Source organism: Struthio camelus, chromosome 4 (assembly GCF_040807025.1).
Source record: "Struthio camelus isolate bStrCam1 chromosome 4, bStrCam1.hap1, whole genome shotgun sequence".
Taxonomy (NCBI): Eukaryota; Metazoa; Chordata; class Aves; order Struthioniformes; family Struthionidae; genus Struthio; species Struthio camelus.
Genome location: NC_090945.1, coordinates 81,112,214 through 81,129,930, shown reverse-complemented (window position 1 = coordinate 81,129,930; position 17,717 = coordinate 81,112,214). Strand labels below are relative to the sequence as shown.

The 17,717-nt window shown below is 48.1% G+C and overlaps 1 protein-coding gene across 4 annotated transcripts; it reads right to left on the bottom strand.

Annotated features, from left to right (window-relative positions):
• Window positions 1-25: 25 nt before the first annotated feature.
• On the bottom strand, window positions 26-17,691 carry LOC104151324 (histamine H2 receptor). Of its 4 annotated transcripts, XR_011141138.1 has the most exons (9): window positions 17,604-17,691; window positions 15,756-15,971; window positions 11,509-11,636; window positions 10,959-11,051; window positions 10,301-10,424; window positions 9,873-10,161; window positions 6,094-6,270; window positions 2,092-4,737; window positions 26-1,214 (listed from the first exon to the last, which is right to left on the bottom strand). XR_011141138.1 is itself a non-coding variant. In XM_068943736.1 (8 exons), the coding sequence occupies exons 5-8, from the start codon at window positions 10,317-10,319 to the stop codon at window positions 4,059-4,061; spliced, it is 1,164 nt and encodes a 387-aa protein (XP_068799837.1). In that variant the 5' UTR covers window positions 10,320-10,424; window positions 10,959-11,051; window positions 11,509-11,636; window positions 15,756-15,971; window positions 17,604-17,691; the 3' UTR covers window positions 26-4,058. The 4 variants fall into 4 exon arrangements, 3 of the variants coding, with proteins under 3 accessions (XP_068799837.1, XP_068799838.1, XP_009684369.1); XM_068943736.1 differs by having other exon boundaries at window positions 26-4,737; XM_068943737.1 differs by having other exon boundaries at window positions 26-4,737; window positions 11,509-11,631.
• Between the last annotated feature and the right edge of the window lie 26 nt (window positions 17,692-17,717).

Genomic DNA, 17,717 nt, shown 5'->3' with positions numbered 1-17,717 from the left:
AAAAAAAATATATAGTAGTTGCTTCTGTTCAAAACCTGCATCGCTGCATGCTGCAGATGGCAGCCTTGTGCCGTCAGAACAGGCCAGAAAGACCATTTCTCTAACTTGCTTTGCTTTCCCGTCTCAGGCTTGCCACAGTGTACGGGATATGTAAAGATGAACATACATATCGCACTTCAAAAGCAAGATGTTATCTGAAGAAGGCGGTGGGGGGGAACTGAGCTCTCAAAAGCTGAGGTGTGGATTATGGAAGCCTGGACATAATCTCTCAAGTGTTAACAGAGGGGGAAGAAGAGGGGATAATTTTTACACTGTTAGAACTACTTTTGCATAAATGCATTTTTCTGTTTTACAGTAACTTACTTGCAATCTTAAATTTTTGAAGCTGTAATCTTTGAAATGAGTTCCTTAAAATGAAGCCAGAGTCAGGTCCTTCAGGTGATCACTGCACTGTGCTATGACACTACAACTAGCAATTCAACCAGCTGGCACTCTGCAGCCTTATGATAAGGCAGAAGTGGGTTACGAGATTTCTTTCCTGTGTTCTTTTCTGATTGTGTCCTAGATACTGACCCTGCTGAAGCCAGAATGCTGTAGTTAGTTAATATTCAGTCAAAACCAGACATTTACCAGGTTGAGTTGGGTCAAGACAGAACAGTTAATTGTGCCCTCTTCCCTTGGACTTCCCAATTTATAACATCAGCTATAGATGCACATGCAACTGGCCCCTTTGATGGGTGCCTCTAGCTTCCCCCTCCCCCCAGTTCAGTGATTACAGATGGATGGCAAGAAGGGAAGAACGAGATACCCATAACTCAGAGTAAAGCTGTGCTGTTGCTTATGCCAAGGGCCCTGCAGCATTTCAGTGCCCCCCCCCCCAAAAAAAAAAAAAAAAAGTAACTTCACACTAGGGCTGTCTGCGTCCTTTGGGAGGTTACATTTATCCTCAAAGGCCTGTGCAGAGAGTCCATCCTCTGTGGTGGGTTCCCAGCCACAAAAGCACCTGGCTGCTCTCAGCTCTTCACTACTCGAACTGATGAATCTTTGCTCCTCTTAGCACTGGATTCTGTAGCGTCATTCTTGTCTTCGCTCCTTTTTTCTCCAGGCTTTGGCCAAGATAGTCGTCCTTTCCCTCACTAGAGCAGTTGTCTCTCTGCGCTTGGATGTGTTGCCTTCGTGCAGTCACCTCCCTGCCTCTGGCAGCTCCACTCGCTCTGCCCACCAGCAGGGAAAAGGACACTTCTCTGTGACATGAAACACCCACCTGGCTTAAAAACCCAAAGCCATCACCCCCCCCCCACCCTCAGCTCTGGGACTGTTTTACATGCTTTTCCCTGTTTTGAGTCAGTTTATAACTATACTGTGTACTCTCCCGTTCCCTCCCCTACCCCTCTGCAGGAGCTCTTCTTCCCAGCTACGGTCAGCTCAGATGATTGAAGACCCCCCCCCCCCCCAAGGCCTTTGTCTAGTATGTGTCCTCTCTGTGACCACGCTGGAATGGAAAGCAGGGAAGGGCAAGCTTGTCTCAGGATAACTATGTACAGACAATAGCTGCAATGGTCTGTGCTACCTCTGTACTTGAGCTCCCACTTTTTACTTAGGCCAGTCTACAGCCCTGTTGGCAGGAACAGCTGATGTTTCACTCACCAGTTAATTTGCCTCCTTTCAATTTAGGAGCAGCTGTGCAAAATTTAGAAAACAACTGTCAGGCTGCCTCAGGTCTCTTGTCTTCCTGTGGCCATGGAAATCAGTGTGCGCCTTTCTGCCAACTCCTTTTCTGCTGAGGGACACCTGAACGCAGGCTACTACAGCTGCCAGCTGCAAAAGGGCGTTCTGGGCTCAGGCTCTTCTACACAGGGTAGAAGCACTTGAGTCCTGAACCGTTGCAATGCAGAATATGGTGCCTCTACCTCTGCTCCCTCCCCGACAGCTTGGATAGCTCTTGGGACTAGAACCCAATCCTTGTCTCGTTTATCAAAACGAGTGGGCTGTCAGGAGCAAGGATACTGCCTAGTCTGCTTTCAGGCCCATTTGGTCTCCCACTGACGCCCTCCCGGAACCAGGAAAGCATCACATGGTTATCCTCCTTACCCCTTCCAGGTATTTACTGGACCTGAAGGAGCTAGGAGTGCCGATACACTCCATGACGATGCATTTGCCAGGAGCACCAAGCGTTGCAACTGTGCATCAGAGCTGTTTCCTCTCCTGCCGAACTAGGTTCTTAAGGAGCAAGGACTTCTGCCTCTTTGTGCCTGTGCCTTCAGTAGCTGAGGAACTTCAGGCAGCGGCTTCGTGCAGTCTGCTACACCTTTTTTAGGTCTGTCCTCCTCCATGCTACCATTGTGCTAGAAGTGGAAGGACTCAGGCCTTTGACTAACTTGCCCCTCTCTTCTTCTTAATAAAGTGACATTCTTCACCCCGCCAAGTGCCTCACTCCGGGGTTTCAGCATTACATATTGGCCAGGGTATCGCTCGGCTGTGCTTGGCTTCCTGGGCTGCAGCAGCCTTGCCTGTCCAACATGGGGCAAGTAAACACTCAGAATATACTGACCAGAAAAAAGCCATTCCAGAAACCATCTTTGAAGTGTTTCATGTCCGCAGAAGAGCGATGTAAGACCAGGATCTCGGTGCAGTGACTCTAACATGTTAACCAGCATGAGCCTGTACCTGAAACGTGCAGAGGGGGCAGCGATGGCTGTGATCTGAGCGCTCACCAGCCCTCCTGTGACTGCAACAGAAAATCTGTGGTCCTCAAGTTTTCTGAGGTGCTTCTGGCAGTTCAGTTCCTGCTTTTGCCCGGTGTTAGATACTTGCAGAGATGTTCAGGTGCAGTCCTGCCTTTCCAGCGTCATCCTCCAGGGAACCAGTCCTGTGGAGTCGCTGTTTGAAGTCCAGTGAAGCACTCAGGAATGATAAGAACAAGCACGTACCTGTTTGAAACAGGCTGACCAGATATGTACATTCATGACCTGCCCTTCTATACTTTCTGCTTGAAGTCCATAAATCGTTGCTGGGATTTTAGTAGTAAGAAGCAAGGATATTTATCATCCTTTTTTTAATGGCTGTGTGGTCCAGCAATACTCTATATGGTTACACTCACAGCATCAATGTACAGACACCACAGCACAAAAAATACTTACACTTAAGCAGTAACACCTTGTCACATCTGCTATTTGGCTGGTGTCAGTCACCTGTAACCTCTTTTGAGCTCCTTGGGTAGTTGGTGCTCTAGAGAAATGTTTCAGCAAGCCTTGCTCATCTCCAGTGGGGTCTAAGACATAAGGTCCCTTTCCAGAATAAATAGGGACTAAGGAGACTTGTCATAGATAATTCACAGAAAACACTGAAGCAATGGTCTTAGATTTTACAAAGGCATCCAAAGAAAAACCGTGTAGAGTATTTCTCCTACCCTTTCCTTCCTGATGCTGAACCAATCTTATACCATCAAACACCAAGTCTGAAGCTTGAAAACACTAAGCCCCTCTGTATTTCAGAAGCGAGCATGTTAGCTGAACCCTGCGCAGACTGCACAAGCTCTCAGCACACACGGGCTTTCTGCAGGAGTTAACTCTACTCTTTGACCACATCCTTCCAACCCCTGTTCACAGACTGACACAAGTGAACCTATTACAATTTGCCGAACTTGTGATGTAGGCTGCGAGATGAGAACTACAGTGACCTAATCTGAAAGAATAATGTCCCATCTTCAGTTCTGGGAGATCACCAGGCTATAAGCAGAGTAAGACAAGTTCACATTATCAAACTGATTTTTTTTCCAGCATGAAGTTTGAATTCATCTTAAGAAATATTCATTAAAAAACTTAATAGCAAGAAAGAAACTATCTTCAGTAGTTAAAACAAATTGCACCCAAAACAGCAGAGTTCCTCATTCAAAACACCACGGAAGATGAAGAAATATCTTGTTGTATGCCCCCAGCTGTAACGAACAGCTCCCCGTTCCAACCTCTCCTTCCGCTACTTTCTTACCCATTACTCTTCCATTCGGATGTGCTCTTGCACTGTTTACACCACAACCTCTAGCAACTGATCCTGAATCCCTATTGCTTGGGTTTGCCCTTCAGAGCACCGTTAGGCACCGGCATCATCATGTTATATTCTAAGTCTGGAGCAGTCTTGGAAAACGTGGCTATTGAAACCATGTCTTCTCCAATGTCCACTTGAGACCTGTGCCTGCAAATGAGCAGCTTCTTCAGGGCCCGCTGGAAGTCCCGGTTCAGGAAAGCATAGAGCATTGGGTTGATAGTGGAGTTGCAATAACCTAACCAAGTGATGATCTTGAAGGTGTCAACCAAGACCGTGCTAGTGGCATCGGCACCTCTGGCAGCCAGCCAAACATTCAGGACAAAGTACGGCAGCCAGCACAGCACAAAGACAGAAATGATAATGCTAATGGTCCGCGTGGCTTTGTTCTCCAGCTGCAGGTGGTTCTGCCGCTTGCTGTTGGGGTGATAGTGAATCTCCAGAGTCTGAGACATGATCCGTGTGGCCTTGAGCCGTGAAGCTCGGTAAATGAAGAAATACATGCTGCACATGACCATGAAAGGGACAAAAAATGCAAGGGCAGAAGCTACAATGGCGAAAATCCAGTTGGTGACAAAGATGCATTCTCTGCCTGCATCGAAATCGACCCCAGGGATCTCGTTCCAGCCTTGCATGACGGGAAGGAAGGAAATGAGGGAGGAGTATACCCAAACCATGCAGGTCATTACAATGCATCTGCAAAAGAAAAGAGGTAGGGAGGGCAGAGAGGGTCTGAGTTATTTTGAGATGAGAACATCCAGTACGATTCAATCCCCATGGTAACCCCTGTGGGATATCACTGAACAACAGTCCCAGAGGGTTTTGAGAAGTGGCAGAGCAGAGAGAAAGCTGGGATACAGCAAGGCCATACGTGAACATCCCTAATGACTTGCTACTCTACGTCACTAGGTCATCTTCTAAGGGTCCTGCCCGCAAGAGGGGTGGAGCTGACGGATGCTGCAGATGCTCAGCATCACTACAGCATTTGCTCTGCACCATGTGTGCTGCACAGCCCTCCTTCCCATTTTGGCAACTGTGCGCGCTCTGCAAATTGTACACTGCAGGAGCTGCAGCTGGGAAAAAGACATTCCCAAAAGAGCTGGAACCCACCTTGTGAGTTACTGGCGGCAGTGTAGCTATGACAGCAAAGCCGCTGGACCTGCGGCGTCCTCTATGCCCACCCTTCGACAACTGCACTTGTTCAAAGGAAGTTTGTGGGTGCTGTAACATTCAGCAGTCCTAGCAGCAGAAACGCACTCAAAGACACCCAAACGCACAGATGACATCCTTCGCTCTAGGATGCCCTTCTGCATTTAAATACCTACAGTTTAAAAGGGGATCCACCAAGCCATACTGGCAGCTGGGACCCTGTTCCAGTGAGAAAGGCCAACAACAAATGGACTGTAAAGGGATGATACAGGAAATCTGGCAAGAAACCAGTCTGGAGAACCATGCACCCAGCAGCCCTCGTTTGAATGTTACATGTGAAACCTTGGCAGGAGCTTAAAAACTCATCCTGTTTTCTCCCCTTTCCCCCCATTAAGATCGCTTTGTAAGAGAGGAAAGACTACTGCTACAGGAATTCTTCTGGGTGTCATTTATCCTTCTCCTTGGAGGAAACACCCCTTGAAATATCTACCAAGGCAGACATTGTAGGCCCAAGTCAGCCCACATCACTTGTTTTTACCCCATCCAGGAAATCATCCGTAGCTCAAAAGATAGTGCTTCCCCAGAAGCACTATCAAATCAGGCCAGCTGCAAAGTTTTAAATGGCGCTAAGATCTTTTTATCAAATTATTCTGGTTTTGAGCAGTGAATAGCTCATTTAGAACTGCAATGGCCTGCACTGAACAGGGACAGAGTGAAAATTTGCAGATAAAATAACCATGTGGACATGTAACGCCAGTGTTTGTCCTCAGTAACTCCGTGAAATGGAGAACTGTCTTTCTCGCACAGAAAATCTCCAGCAGAATAGGAACAGGAACCTTAGGGCTTTTCAGTGAGAAACATGAGTGGCTGCCCTCCAACTTCTTGAGGAGCAAATACACTCACCTGCCACGAGACATCCTTCTTGAATAGTGGTAAGGGGTCACCACCGAGCAGTATCTGTCCAAGCTAATAAAGCACAAAGTAACGATGGACGCAGTGCAGAACATGACGTCAAAGGAGATCCACACCTTGCAGAACAGCTTCCCAAACAGCCACATCCCTGTCACCTCATAAATGATACTGGGAGGGAAAACAGGTAGAAACCAAAGTTAGAAACTGAGACTGATTTAATGCCATGAAGCACAGCGCTTTATGAATTCTCCCTCATTTTTGGGACGTGGGCTCCCTCCTCCAAGAAACTCAGCTTTCATCTGGGCTCAGGCTTCAAAACTGAAGGATTTCAACTCCTGGGTTTAAAAAAAAGAAAATCCCAGGAGGAAGCCTGTGCGTCTTTTACATTATCTGACTCACAAATGCCTCAGTGAGGAAAACACCCAGCAAAAAGGAGGCATTATGCCAAAATTACCCTAGCAAAGTCGGTGGGGGGGCCCTGTAAGAAGTGAGCAACCAGGGAAGGAACATATGGCAGCTGTATGAAGGCTGATGCATGTTTCTATAGCATTCAATTACATGCAGTTTGCTTCCTCTTTCTTTTACCAGCTTTATGTAGCTATTAGGGTGCTGCTCAAATAACTCCTGTGGTTGAATTTTATGTGAAAGGGTGAGTAACCACCTATCCCTGCAAAGCTTTAATTAAGCTGTACCTTCACAGCTTTGTGGTCAAACGAAGCGTAGCTACGGCAGTGGCACTGCAACACACTTAGGTCAGCTCCGCCATCTAGCAAGGGCAAAAATAATCAAGTTGATGTAAGAGGAGTTAGAAAACAATGCCCGGTTTGCATCTAATTTGCAACAATTCATTAAAACTACTTGTAAAGGTTGTTTCACAGCCCAACAATTGCTGCAAAGTGCGTTAACAGGTTACTGTGCTGCTGAAGGGCCCCAACCCTAGGCACGCTTTCATTATGCAAGACGCTATGCAAAAATTCAAGCAGATATTAAGTCTACAGCAGAACTTGTTTGCATACCCTCGTGGCCTCCATTTTTGCAGAACGGAGGGCCTCAGAAGTACTAACCTGTTCACTCCCTGTACACACACACCCCCCAAAAGGGATGTGTTAGAGGAAGTTAAGGCATCGGATGACAATTTTTTTTTTCTTTCTATTGCAAAGCCTCCTTTCCTGAGCCAAAACTGTTCCTAGGGTTTTGGGGTTTTTTAAACTCTTTTTTTAAAGACAGGGAAACAGGATGTTGTAAGTTAAAGCACAGGTCCAAGAGCAGACTTGGTGCCTTGGTGTCACTCCTCAGGAACCCTCCTTATCCCAGAGATGCTGCAAGGCCAAGCAGTGCCCGGGGGCGAGCGCCAGGACACCTTGACGGTAATCCTCCGCTTTCAATGTCTCTGCACACCTCAGTCTTCACGGCTGAGCACGCACCTAACTCTGTCTACACATGCAGGGCAGGGGAACATTTACCCTTTCCATGGCATACGCCTGACCTGCCAGGTGCTCTCACAGCACCAAGTAGCAGATACCTCTTCACTCTTATCTCTTGGATAAAATCCCTGCAGGCCTTGAAGTGATCCAGATTTAAAAGGAATAATAAAAGCATTATGAAATACACAGTATGAGCAGAAGTGAGGTCATCTCAGTGTTTCACTTATGCTTGCAAAAGAAAAGAATAAGCTAGAAACATTCAGGCTGGAAACCACTGGGCTGACGGGCGTACCTAGACAACAAGCTAAGCACAGCTGCACTGCTCCTTCGAACACACCGGACCAAGAGCAAAACAGCAGTCTTGCTCTTATGAAGTTAAGGCACTGGATTACTTTTTTTTTTTTTTTTTTTTTTGCTTTCTATTGCAAAGCCTCCTTTCCTGAGCCAAAACTGCTCCTAGGGTCATTTTTTTCCCCCCTTTTTTTGGCATGTGCTAAGACTCAAGCCAAGGAGCAAACACCCAGCAAGCAGCAATTCAAAAGAGCAATATAGATATAAAGCTGAGAACATGGGAAAGACATGACCCAGAAGCCACCCCATCAGGGGGTGCAATAACACACGCTTGAGCTGGCAGAGCCAGGTCCTCACCAAGTGGCCCACAAAGAGTTTGCAAGACTTCACACCAGGCAGCCATAAATAAAGTGCGGCCCTTCCCTCAGGCAGGTGTTTGCAGAACCCCTACCTTAAATCCCAATGTCTTTAATAGGACGGGGGCAGGTCGGATTATCATACAACTAAGCTGGAGCTAGAGCTACCCCAAAGCAGGTATTTGTAGCGCTAGGTGAAGGTAAATACAGCTAAATACAGAAGGATGATTTCAGAACCTGCATTTAAATATTCAAAGCACTTAGAACTGAAATTGGCAGCAATACTGTTTAAAAGGCATCATTAACTGTTTTTTCACCTGAAAATATATACAACTCATTTTATAATTTTGGGGGGAAAAATATCTTTCAGTGCCAAATTCAGAGGCGTAGGCAGCGCTATGAGGATTAAGGCAGAACATGTGAAAAATAGGCTTTGGCTTCTTTATATTGCTCTAAGAATGTTAAACACAGTGCATTCACTTACTTTAAACAAACTTATGGCCGCTTTGCAGCACAAGACAGCCAGAGCCTACTACCTAACATGTCTCTGGGTTTGTTTTACTTAATTTTACCCAAGCAGCGAAGCTCCCTTCGATATTGACTTTGGCAGGGTGATCTGCCCTCTAGAAACGCCTCTTCCTTCATTGAATATACCCTACTTATCTAATACCTACTTAACAAATTATCCTGCTTACACTAAAATAAAATCCTTACTTTTACACAGTCAGAGAGAGGGAAGACGGCCTTTGTGCCCATGTCAACTCTGACAGTTATCTGACAGCATTGCAAATTGATAATACAGACAAAAACATTCCCCCAAAAGGAAATGAATGACATTTGCTCTCCCACTGCAGACTGCAATTTTTCTAACTCTGTGTAGGTAAAAGATTTATTTTACAAGTTCACCAACCTTCCCCACAAACTCCACAGGTATTTTGACTGAACTGGAAAGAATAATAAAAATTCCGTGCTGCAGCAAAACTATGAAGAATAACAACTCGGCAATAACCTTTCGAGTTCACTAATCTGAAAGCATTCCTTTTATTTCGCTAGTAAGGGTCATTCTTATTCCTCCCTTCAACCACCAGAATCTAAAAGGCATGGTAAAGCAATATAAAATCAAAGGTGCAGAATCTAACTCCACTGATTTCAACGGTCACTCTTGACTGGCAAAAACAAGGGACCAATACAGTCTGATTTCCCCCTACCTTTGAAACGTTAGCAGAATCGGTGTAGCCGTTATGCTTAATACTGACACCAACGACAGTCCTCATCTCACATTCCCCAAACAGAGTGCGCAAAAACATTTAGCAACCCTAGCAACCCCCTTGGTCCTGGGAACAACATAGAGCTCGTCCTGGAAAATGGGACTCATCGCACCGTAGCCATTTGAAAAGCTGGATACCTAGTTTAGACAAGCTGCTGGGGCCCCTCTGTAGCCAACAGGGGAAGCCTCGGGCAGTCTCCCTGGATATTCGTTATAAAGGGAACCTAGTCAACAAGCTCGTGTAGGGAAACTGAGGCATAAAAGCATGCATCCTCACTGACCCACAGACACAGTTAAGCTCATAGAAGCTCAGCCCTAAGAACAACACATGAACTGCTAGACACCCCTGCTCACACAGCAGCTGCTGAGCTAGAAGAAATGATGTTGCATGCATACACTGCAGGCAGATCTTACTTTATATGCGCTTCTTACCTAAACGGCATGACCAGACACGCTACAAGGAAGTCTGCCGTGGCTAAAGACATGATAAACATATAGGTGACAGTGCGCAGCCTCTTTTCCACCACAGGGCAGATAAAGACCACTGTGTTTCCCAGGAGCGTGGTCAAGTCAATAAGGGTAAGTATCAGTCCAATGACCACCTCCTGGAGGCCAATCCCTGCCCAGTTTCCACCTCCTTTCACAAAGGAGGAGGCAGCAGAGGAGAAATTAGAGAGCCAAGATGCATTTTCATCCATCAGCATCTTCCCACTGATAAAATCTGAAAGAGAAGAAAGAAAGAAAGAAAAAATCCAGGTATTTAACACAAATGAATTTGAGATCTACGAAAGGAAAGAGATGGAAACTGTATTTATGTACATTCTCTTCAAGAAAAAGAAAAGAAAAAAAAATACACCTACCCTGCTGTGTCTGCGCCATCACTGTTCCATTGTTATCAGTCTGTTAGAAGTATCTGCAATCCTGAGGGTAAGACTATAAATGTGCAGCACTGGCTGAAGTTCTTCATGACAATTAAAAGCTCCCCTGTGAATGAAAAGTACATCATTAGGTGAAGCATGACACAGGGGAAAAAAAAGAAAGAAAAGCACTGAGCGCAGAGAGGCCAAGTAAACTAAAGCCAAAATTAAAGCAGCTCTGCTAAATCCCATTTAACAGCAATGTGTCATCACAGTCATAAAATATATTCTCATTATCATTTTTGTCATCCACAGTCTGGGTCAGACTGCTTGCCCAGGCTGGCTGTATTCATAAGCCATTATTCAGTACCTGCTCTGGCCTGGGTTGTCCTGTTACTTTTTTAGGCTCTCAGGTTAAGAGCTTTCTACAGCCACTGGAGAACAGTGGGCAGCTCCATCCTATGGTCCGAATCACCATCCAGAGGTGCCAGGAATCACACAGGGAGCTTACAGCAATTAAGCAAGTAATTTAGATGTCTCAGATGCAGCAGTGACCTCAGACCTGAGTTTCTCTTCTGTGCCCAGTTGGGAGAGGAAGTTCCCAACTCCCAAATGGCAGACTTGGCTCTTTAGCTTAAGTCAAAGAAATCCGTGCACTCACATCCATAGCTTCCTAGCTCAGTTCCCAGATTTTGATCAGATGGTGGCACAGGTACCTGTGGCTTGCAGCTAGTCGGAAGGTAGGACTAACACTCTGCAAGAAATTCCAGCATTTCAAAATTAATTAGTGTGGCCAATGGGAACAAAAAGTCAATGCTTATACAGAAAAGAAAATTATAAAAGTGATTTTGAAACATCAGACTGTTAACATTTCAACAACTCCACTCCCCCTGTGACTTGACTCTGCTCCCACAGTACCCTCAGGTCCTTCCCACATCCCCAGTGCATCGCTACTGAGTGCAACATAAGAACGGGTCAGGAAAAATATCCACTCAGTCCAGTATACCTTATCTCATAGTGGCAAAAAATATTGCCTTAGAAGGATTGTAAGAGCAAGGCAAGCACACAGCAATATTTCCCCAGTGTATGCTCTGCGTTCCAAGAGTTTGTGATCCAGGAACTTCCTCCAAAGATATTTTCTATGTCTTAAATAACCCCCAAAGGACTTCTATGTCATGAACTTTTCCTGCCTCTCCTTTAGCCCACTTCACCTTTTAGCATCCACAACGTTCTGTAGAAGAATGTCCCACAGCTCAGGTACACGCTGTGCAAAGAAGCTCCTCTTTTTGTTTTGAGCCTGCCACCAGCTACTTTCATGGGATGCCCTCTAGTCCCTGTACTGGAAAAGAGAGCAAATAATCAGTCTCCATCCACCCTCTCAACACTGCTGAGGGTCTCTTCTTCAGCCTCCTCCTCATCTCTTAACATAGACATTCATTCCTCTTCGTACAGATGCGACTGCAGATCCTTGGCCATCTCTGCTGCTCTTCTGAGCCTCTGGATGGACCAAAATCGCAAACAGTTTTCAAGATGTAAATGCACTGTGGATTTATATAACGGCATAATGCTGCTCTTTGTTTTGTCCTTGATTCCTTTCATAATAATTCCTAACATGGTTTCCTTTTTTTGATTGGCACTTAGCACTGAGCTGACCTTTGCATAGAACCACCTATCATAATACAAAGATCTCCTGAGTGGTAATGGTCAGCTCAGAGCCCACTCTTTTAGGATGGTTCCCTCCCTTTCTCCTTCCCCAAAGTCCATCACTATAGAGTCATATTTCTTCATCTATTTTAATTCTCAGTCAATGGGTCTCATGGAGGCTTTTCTGCAAATCTTTAAGTCTTAATAAGTCTTGGTCTTTAATACCCTGACTAAACCTTGTAGCATCTGCAGATATCACTACTTCACTCTTTACCAATTTTTCCAGTTTGTTACAGATGTATTGAACATCATGTGTCCCAGCACCAGTCCCTGTAGGAAGCATTGCTGATCTCTCTCTTCTACATAATAACTCACCATCCACTTCTACCATTCTTTTCATCTTTCAGACAATTATTTATCCATGCAACAAACTCAGGTCTCAAGTCACAACTACTGAGTTTTCTTAAAAGCCCTGCGTGAGGTACCATATTGAAAACCTTTCAGAAATCCAAGCAGACGACACCAACTAGATCTCTCTCATCCGCATGCCTGTTGTTTCACAAAAACCTCCCGTATGTTTGTGAGGCAGGGCTTCTTTCTGTAAAAGCAATACTGACTTTTCCCCAATATATAATATTTATTTGCATATCACATGTACCCACCTATTGTTACATATCCTCAGCTTCCTCCTATGACTTCCACCTATTTGCTGAATTTAGTGTTTTCGTTTCTTTCAAGTTTAAAAAAAACCCTGGAAGTATGAAAAACTCGCTAGAAAAACTAAAACAGAAATCTCCTCCTCTGTCCCTCCTCACCTGAGCTGGGGCTTGCCGATTGGGAACTGAAGCTCTCCTGCCCCTCCAAGCTCTAAGAACAAGCAGGTGTGTTGGACATCAAGCTCTGTGGCAGGCCCCTGAGTAGGTAAAGGGTATGGCTTTTCAGGTAAAACAGTCATAAGGAAAAGGTTCCTGGACAACGTTTCACATCCTGATAACACAAGAGGAAAATATCCCATAGAGGGAGGAAAAAAAAAAAATTCCTATCTCCAGTTTTCACATTATTGATATGAACTTAGAGAATCTAAGCCATTTAATCTAATGCTCCCACTGCAGATGTCATCAAAATAAATGAGCTCCTGCAAAAGATTTGATTTCAACGCGACCACATTTTCTAGCAGATAAATTGTTCAGCCTGCTCTCCTCACTACATGGTTCACGCAGACAGTGCGGTGACTGGGCTGATGAAGCAGCAGGACCTAGTCAGAGCCCAGATGACAGCTCATGGCCACACCAGCCAGTCAGGTTACCGAATCCACTCCTCTGAAAATCCATTACACAGCGATCAGCTCCATCTTCCAGCTCATTTGCCATCTCCCACACCTACCAGGAGATGCTAGCGTCCTCAAACCTCCATCGCACGCACCCGGAAGTCTAAAAACAGTCCTCTGATTTCAGCCGTACGTTGACCCCTAACCAGTTTAAATAGGCAAACACAACCCAGCCAGTCTTACGTTCTCCCAGAAGAGCATGCAGCATTAAGACAGGCTCCCAAGACATTAACAGCAATCAAGTTTACTCAGTTTCAATTATTTTCCCTTGATATTGACCTGTGGCCTTGAACAATTATAGATGAGAATGCAGGGTTGGACTGTCAGGAGTTTTTTTAGATGAAATACAAAACCAGAAGAGTTTAAAACTCACATCCTCCTCCTGCAAACTACGACTGGGCTCAAATGGTTGCATAGTATGTAGAAATGTTAGTACAGATGTAATTAAAGTAGATCATTGAACCTGAAGCATCACTGCTCTGGCACCCACCCATGAACAGACACTGCAGTGATAAATTCTAAGTAGAGGTAGGACACAGCTATTAGAGTTCGCAAAGACGAACGCTCTATGAGTAATTGCCAGTATAGCTTGGGTTAGATCTTCTCAAGTGAAAACTAACAGCAAGTTGCTTAATGTGGAATACACCCATGAGTGTGACGCAGTGATACACCAACAGAGGTGACTAAAGTATCCACACTCACAAAGCATTACAGAAACACTGTCCCGTATCATATTATTTTTGGGGTATGACACCAGGACAGACTGAGGTAGGGAAAATGAGACACTGTCCTCCTCTGACATCCTTGGTGAGTTCTCTGACAACAAATACTCCGAAAAAAGAAGACTCTCTTCTTACTTGAAACGTCAGTTTTGCATTCAAGGTCCGGACAGCAGAATCCTGCTGCTTCTGGCTTCTTTTCAACGATCTTCAATAGAGAGTCCCTGAAAGCTCATCAGCGGTTTGCGTTAGAGCCAAACACCCAAGCTTGATGTCTCTCTCTCTTTCTTTTTTTTTCGCCTGTGACTGTGCAGCCAGCAATTCTTCTCTTTCTCGCTAAGAAATGCTACTCCTGAATACCTGGAGAATTATTAATCAATACAGATAACCAGGGGATGATACTATCTTACAATCGCTGCGGAAATCTTTGTGACAAAGCAGGATATGCCATCCTTCCAAGGGATGTACCTTCAGTCACAAAATAAGTATTGGAGCTACTAAACACTCACGAGCTGCAGCAGCTCATGGGGACGTTGTGGTTGTGCTACTGATAAAGCACACTGAAGACTCTCTAATACCAGTCTTTCAACCCTTCCAGTAAGGAGCCTTCTTAAGTGAACGGGATAAATGGCCCTGTGGCACCTAGATGTGGGCTCACCCCAGGTCTCCTGCCAGCCTCAGACGCCTTAGGGCTTGCATTCTTCTTATTTGGACATAATGGTTTTGCCTCCCTTTAAAAATTCCTGGGCTAGATTCTCTTCTCATTCTGCCTGATAGAAGTCTAGAGCAACCCTATCATTTCAGCACTTTTCCTTTAATATATAGAAAGTATGACCTAGTTTATTCAGCAAACAAATCCCAAGTAAAAGGTTAATTTCATCACTAAATGGATAGCTTTTCATGGGGGGGGGAGGGGAACCCTGCAATCTCAAGGCTGACTGCACTTTAAAACCTTAATTAGGAAAGTTGGAAATATATTTACTGGCAGATTCCACTTCTCTGCTGCTTGCTAAACCAAATAAGTAAGAATTTGCATAATATACGTAAAATACACTTCATTCCTCATCGCTGGCGTGAGCCAAGACTGCAGCTGCTCCGTAGTTTGTTAGAAAGCAGAGCATTACTATGCAAGCCTGGTGTGTGATGATAAAGGAGGAGAAACGTCCCTGGGGATGCCTCCACCGGTAAAACACCTATTTGAGGAGGCCACGCTAGCAAGCGAGCCTTCGCAGTGACTTTCCTCCTCTCTCTCTTTTTCTCCCAATTTCTTGGGACACAAACGGTTTCTCATTTTATAGTTGTGCAGCGCCTAATGAAAACGAGGTCTGCGGTTTGTCAGGGAGGAGCAGGTCAACAGCATACATGGACAGGGACACTCTCGCAAAGGGTGCAAAAGGGGTCACAAAAGGGGAACTACAGATGCCGTCTGCCATGACGCAGCCCCAAGCTGACAGGGCGGCAGGGACAGCACGATGCTGCTGAGCCAGGGATGCATTCACGGGGCTGTCTATCCACATCGCTGCTGAGCAGGAACCTGCCCCAGCTGCCCCAGCTGCCCAGAAGGAAGCATGTGCTGGGGGAACCCCGCTGGACATAGAGCCACTTCCCAAATAACAAGGCTTATCCTCAAACTGTCTGTGTACTAAAAGCCATCCTTGCTGCCCACCTGCAAACCAGCACAGACCAACTCCTGCAACCTCCCCATCTCCAGCAGGTAACCAGACATCACGTCTGGTAGCCTAAGCGCAACCAAACCCACGGTCCTTACCTCCAAAACTGACCGTTAATTTCAGTCTATCAGCTCGAAGCATCTCAACGGTATCACTCGGCCGGCTGCTCGCTGCTTTTCCCAGCAGCGGGAGATGACTGACTCAAGGCAGCTTGCAGCCTCGCAGATCCCTTCCCACGGAGCTCCTCCTCAGCCTGGATACGTGCAGTCAGTTGGTTTTGCCCCAACACGGTATGCTGAACCTCTATCTTGTATCTATTCAATAGCACAGAGATTTTCAATTTGCGATTTTCCCCTCAACAGAAGCGTGCGCTCCTCTGTAGTTAAGGCAAGCCTACTGCACAGCAGCGTGCTTTCCCGAGGTGCCTCTCAGCCACGGGAGGCTAAGGCGTACAGAGTGAAAACCTTGCACAGCAGCCTGTTCCCCCCCCCCCCCCCCCGCGCCCCAGGCTCGTTTTGACTTCAGGTGCTGCCCTCGCAGGGACCCCCCAAGCAAAGATCGCGCTCTGGGAACGGCCCCTCTGACCCGCGAGGAAGGATGCCGGCGCGATCGTAACGCTAAAACTCGAGCCGGAGTCGAGCCCGTGCAGCAAACCCGGGGGTGCCTGCCGGCATCTGCGGCATCCCTCGCGCGGATGCCGGTGTGCAAAAAGCCCAAACCTCCTCCTGGGAAAAACCACCCCTCGGGGGCTGGATCCGCGGTCCCCATGGGTGCGCTGAGCTCCCATCCCTTAGCTGCCGGAGGGGGGCTGCTTGGGGGGGGGGGGGCTTTTTGGGGGAGGCAGGAGAGCTCTGCCTACAGGAGAAATGGGACAGCCCTGCTGGGCGGGGGGGCTCTGTTGGGGGTACTTTGGGGAGGATGGGGGGGTCTAGGGGGGATGGGACAGCCCTGCTAGGGGGTGGGGGAGCTCTGTTGGGGGGGCTTTGGGGAGGTTGGGGGGGTCTAGGGGGGATGGGACAGCCCTGCTGGGGGGTGGGGGAGCTCTGTTGGGGGGCTTTGGGGAGGATGGGGGGGGTCTAGGGGGGGATGGGACAGCCCTGCTGGGGGGTGGGGGAGCTCTGTTGGGGGGGGCTTTGGGGAGGTTGGGGGGGTCTAGGGGGGATGGGACAGCCCTGCTAGGGGGTGGGGGAGCTCTGTTGGGGGGCTTTGGGGAGGTTGGGGGGGTCTAGGGGGGATGGGACAGCCCTGCTAGGGGGTGGGGGAGCTCTGTTGGGGGGGCTTTGGGGAGGTTGGGGGGGTCTAGGGGGGATGGGACAGCCCTGCTGGGGGGTGGGGGAGCTCTGTTGGGGGGCTTTGGGGAGGATGGGGGGGGTCTAGGGGGGGATGGGACAGCCCTGCTGGGGGGTGGGGGAGCTCTGTTGGGGGGGGCTTTGGGGAGGTTGGGGGGGTCTAGGGGGGATGGGACAGCCCTGCTAGGGGGTGGGGGAGCTCTGTTGGGGGGCTTTGGGGAGGTTGGGGGGGTCTAGGGGGGATGGGACAGCCCTGCTGGGGGGTGGGGGAGCTCTGTTGGGGGGGGGGCTTTGGGGAGGTTGGGGGGGTCTAGGGGGGATGGGACAGCCCTGCTGGGGGGTGGGGGAGCTCTGTTGGGGGGGGCTTTGGGGAGGTTGGGGGGGTCTAGGGGAGATGGGACAGCCCTGCTAGGGGGTGGGGGAGCTCTGTTGGGGGGCTTTGGGGAGGATGGGGGGGTCTAGGGGGGATGGGACAGCCCTGCTGGGGGGTGGGGGAGCTCTGTTGGGGGGGGGGTCAGCCCTGCTGGGGGTCCGGGCGACCTGCCGGGGGCGGGGGGAACCTTCTGGAAGGGGGGTCGGGGACGAGGCGAGTGGAGCAAAGGCTGCTGCGGGGGAGCCGCGCCCGGGGCGGGGGCAGCGACGGGCGGCCGCGCTTACCGGCCTCAGAGCGCTGCTGCTGCCGCCGCCGGCGGGAGCCCGAGGCCGGGGGAGCCGCCACGCCGCCCTCCCCGGGGCCCCGCTCGGCCCCCGGCCCCGTCCGGCCTCCCCGCG